Source organism: Dipodomys ordii, unplaced genomic scaffold (genome assembly GCF_000151885.1).
Source record: "Dipodomys ordii isolate 6190 unplaced genomic scaffold, Dord_2.0 Scaffold28, whole genome shotgun sequence".
NCBI classification, from domain to species: Eukaryota; Metazoa; Chordata; class Mammalia; order Rodentia; family Heteromyidae; genus Dipodomys; species Dipodomys ordii.
The window spans coordinates 15,597,000-15,598,693 of NW_012267244.1; the positions used below are offsets into that span (position 1 = coordinate 15,597,000).

The window sequence follows — 1,694 nt, forward strand, 5'->3', positions numbered from 1 at the left end:
CAATCAGAAGAGATGAACGTTTTTATTAGCATAGATTAGTTGAAGGAGCAGGGTAGAGTTTGTTATTACATTTCCACCTACAGATGCAATGTACACCCATCAGCCTCAACCCTGTGTTGCTCTCCCTTTCTCCTTCTCCACTTCTTTCTTTTTTTTTTTTTTTTGTCAGTCGTGGGGCTTGAACTCTGGGCCTGGGCGTTGTCCCTCAGCTATTTAACTCAAGGCGATCGCTCTACCACTTGAGCTACAGCGCCACTTCCTTCTCCACTTCTTAAAACTCTTTTTTTGTCCCCTTTGACAGCTTCAGCCTTGGGTTCTCTTACTAAGCTGGAAGAACTGAACCTACCCACTGGGGATGGAATTCAACAAGTGGCCAAACTGATTGTCCAGCAGTGTCAACAGCTTCCATGCCTCCGAGTCCTCTCCTTCTTCCAGACTTTGAGTGATGATAGTATCATGGAAATTGGTAAGCTACCTTTAGAGAAGGAATTGCGCCTGCCTTCCTTCCCTCCCTTCCTCCCTCCTTTACTTCCTTCCTTCTCTCCTTCCTTCCTTTCCATCCTTCCTGTGCTGGGAATTAAACTCACATGCTAGGCAAACTCTGTCATCAAGCTACATCCCAGCCAAGTCTATGTTTAGACACCTGAACAAATACTTGTGTTTTTAATAACTGAAGATGAATATACCCATAAGAGAGTGAAGAAATCTGAAGTATAAAGCTCAATGAATATTTGAACATTTTTGTTAGGAATTTGTTAGATTTGTTCGGGAACAGTCAATCAAATTAGAAGGCGGAGCATCACCAATCCCCACAGCACTCTATGTGCCCCTCCCTGCCAGTGCTTTCCCCTTAGCTGCTACTACATTGCTTTCTTTCACCACAGATTAGATTTTTCCCATTAACAGAGAGAGAGAGAGAGAAAGAGAAAGAGAGAGAGAGAGAGAGAGAGAGTGTGTGTGTGTCTGTGTGTGTGTGGTCTTGGGCTTGAACTCAGGTTCTGGCACTGTCCCTGAGCTTTTTCACTCAAGGCTAGCACTTGCTCTACCACCTGAGCCACTGCTCTACTTCTGGCTTGTTAGTGGTTAATTTGAGATAAGCATCTGTCCAGAATGGCTTTGAACTGCAATCCTTAAGTCTTAGTCTTCTAAGTAACTAGGATTACAGAGGCTACCAGCATCCAGCTTGCCATTGAAATTTGTGTGTAATAGTATTATTCCTACACAGTATGTACTCTTTTGTATATTTTTGGCTCAACATTGTATTTGTGCCATTTACTGACATATGTGCCTAGAGTTCACTGATTTTTGCCATATATTGTTTCATTTGTGACTAGCTACTCCTTACTTCATCCATTTGAGTTGTTTTTAATACTTGATTACTACAAATGATGATTCTATGAACATTCTTCTATATATCCCTTAATGTATATATTTATGTAATTTTAGAGGTAAAACGTCTGGCTCTCCAGAAATTCAAATGTAGACATTTTCGCACAATTTCCCATGGCATTTGTACCCATTTGCAACCCAAACAGCAGTTATTAAGGCTGAACTTGGTATTGTTGTCTTTGTATGTTATTACTTTGATACTTTGTACTGGCATCTCATTGTGGATTCCTCCTAGTCTGTCCAGCTGTGTGTTAGGCACTGAGGCAAGCCTCCAGCCTTTTTGCACACTTGGTTTAAAAAAAAAA

General features: G+C 41.3%; 1 protein-coding gene across 1 annotated transcript in view; it reads left to right on the plus strand.

The window, feature by feature from the left end:
* Naip (NLR family, apoptosis inhibitory protein) overlaps positions 1–1,694 on the plus strand; it is a 68,003-nt gene that overhangs the window by 61,488 nt on the left and 4,821 nt on the right. The window contains 1 exon segment of the mRNA XM_013015826.1: positions 302–466. Within this exon segment, the coding sequence (XP_012871280.1) occupies positions 302–466 (165 nt within the window).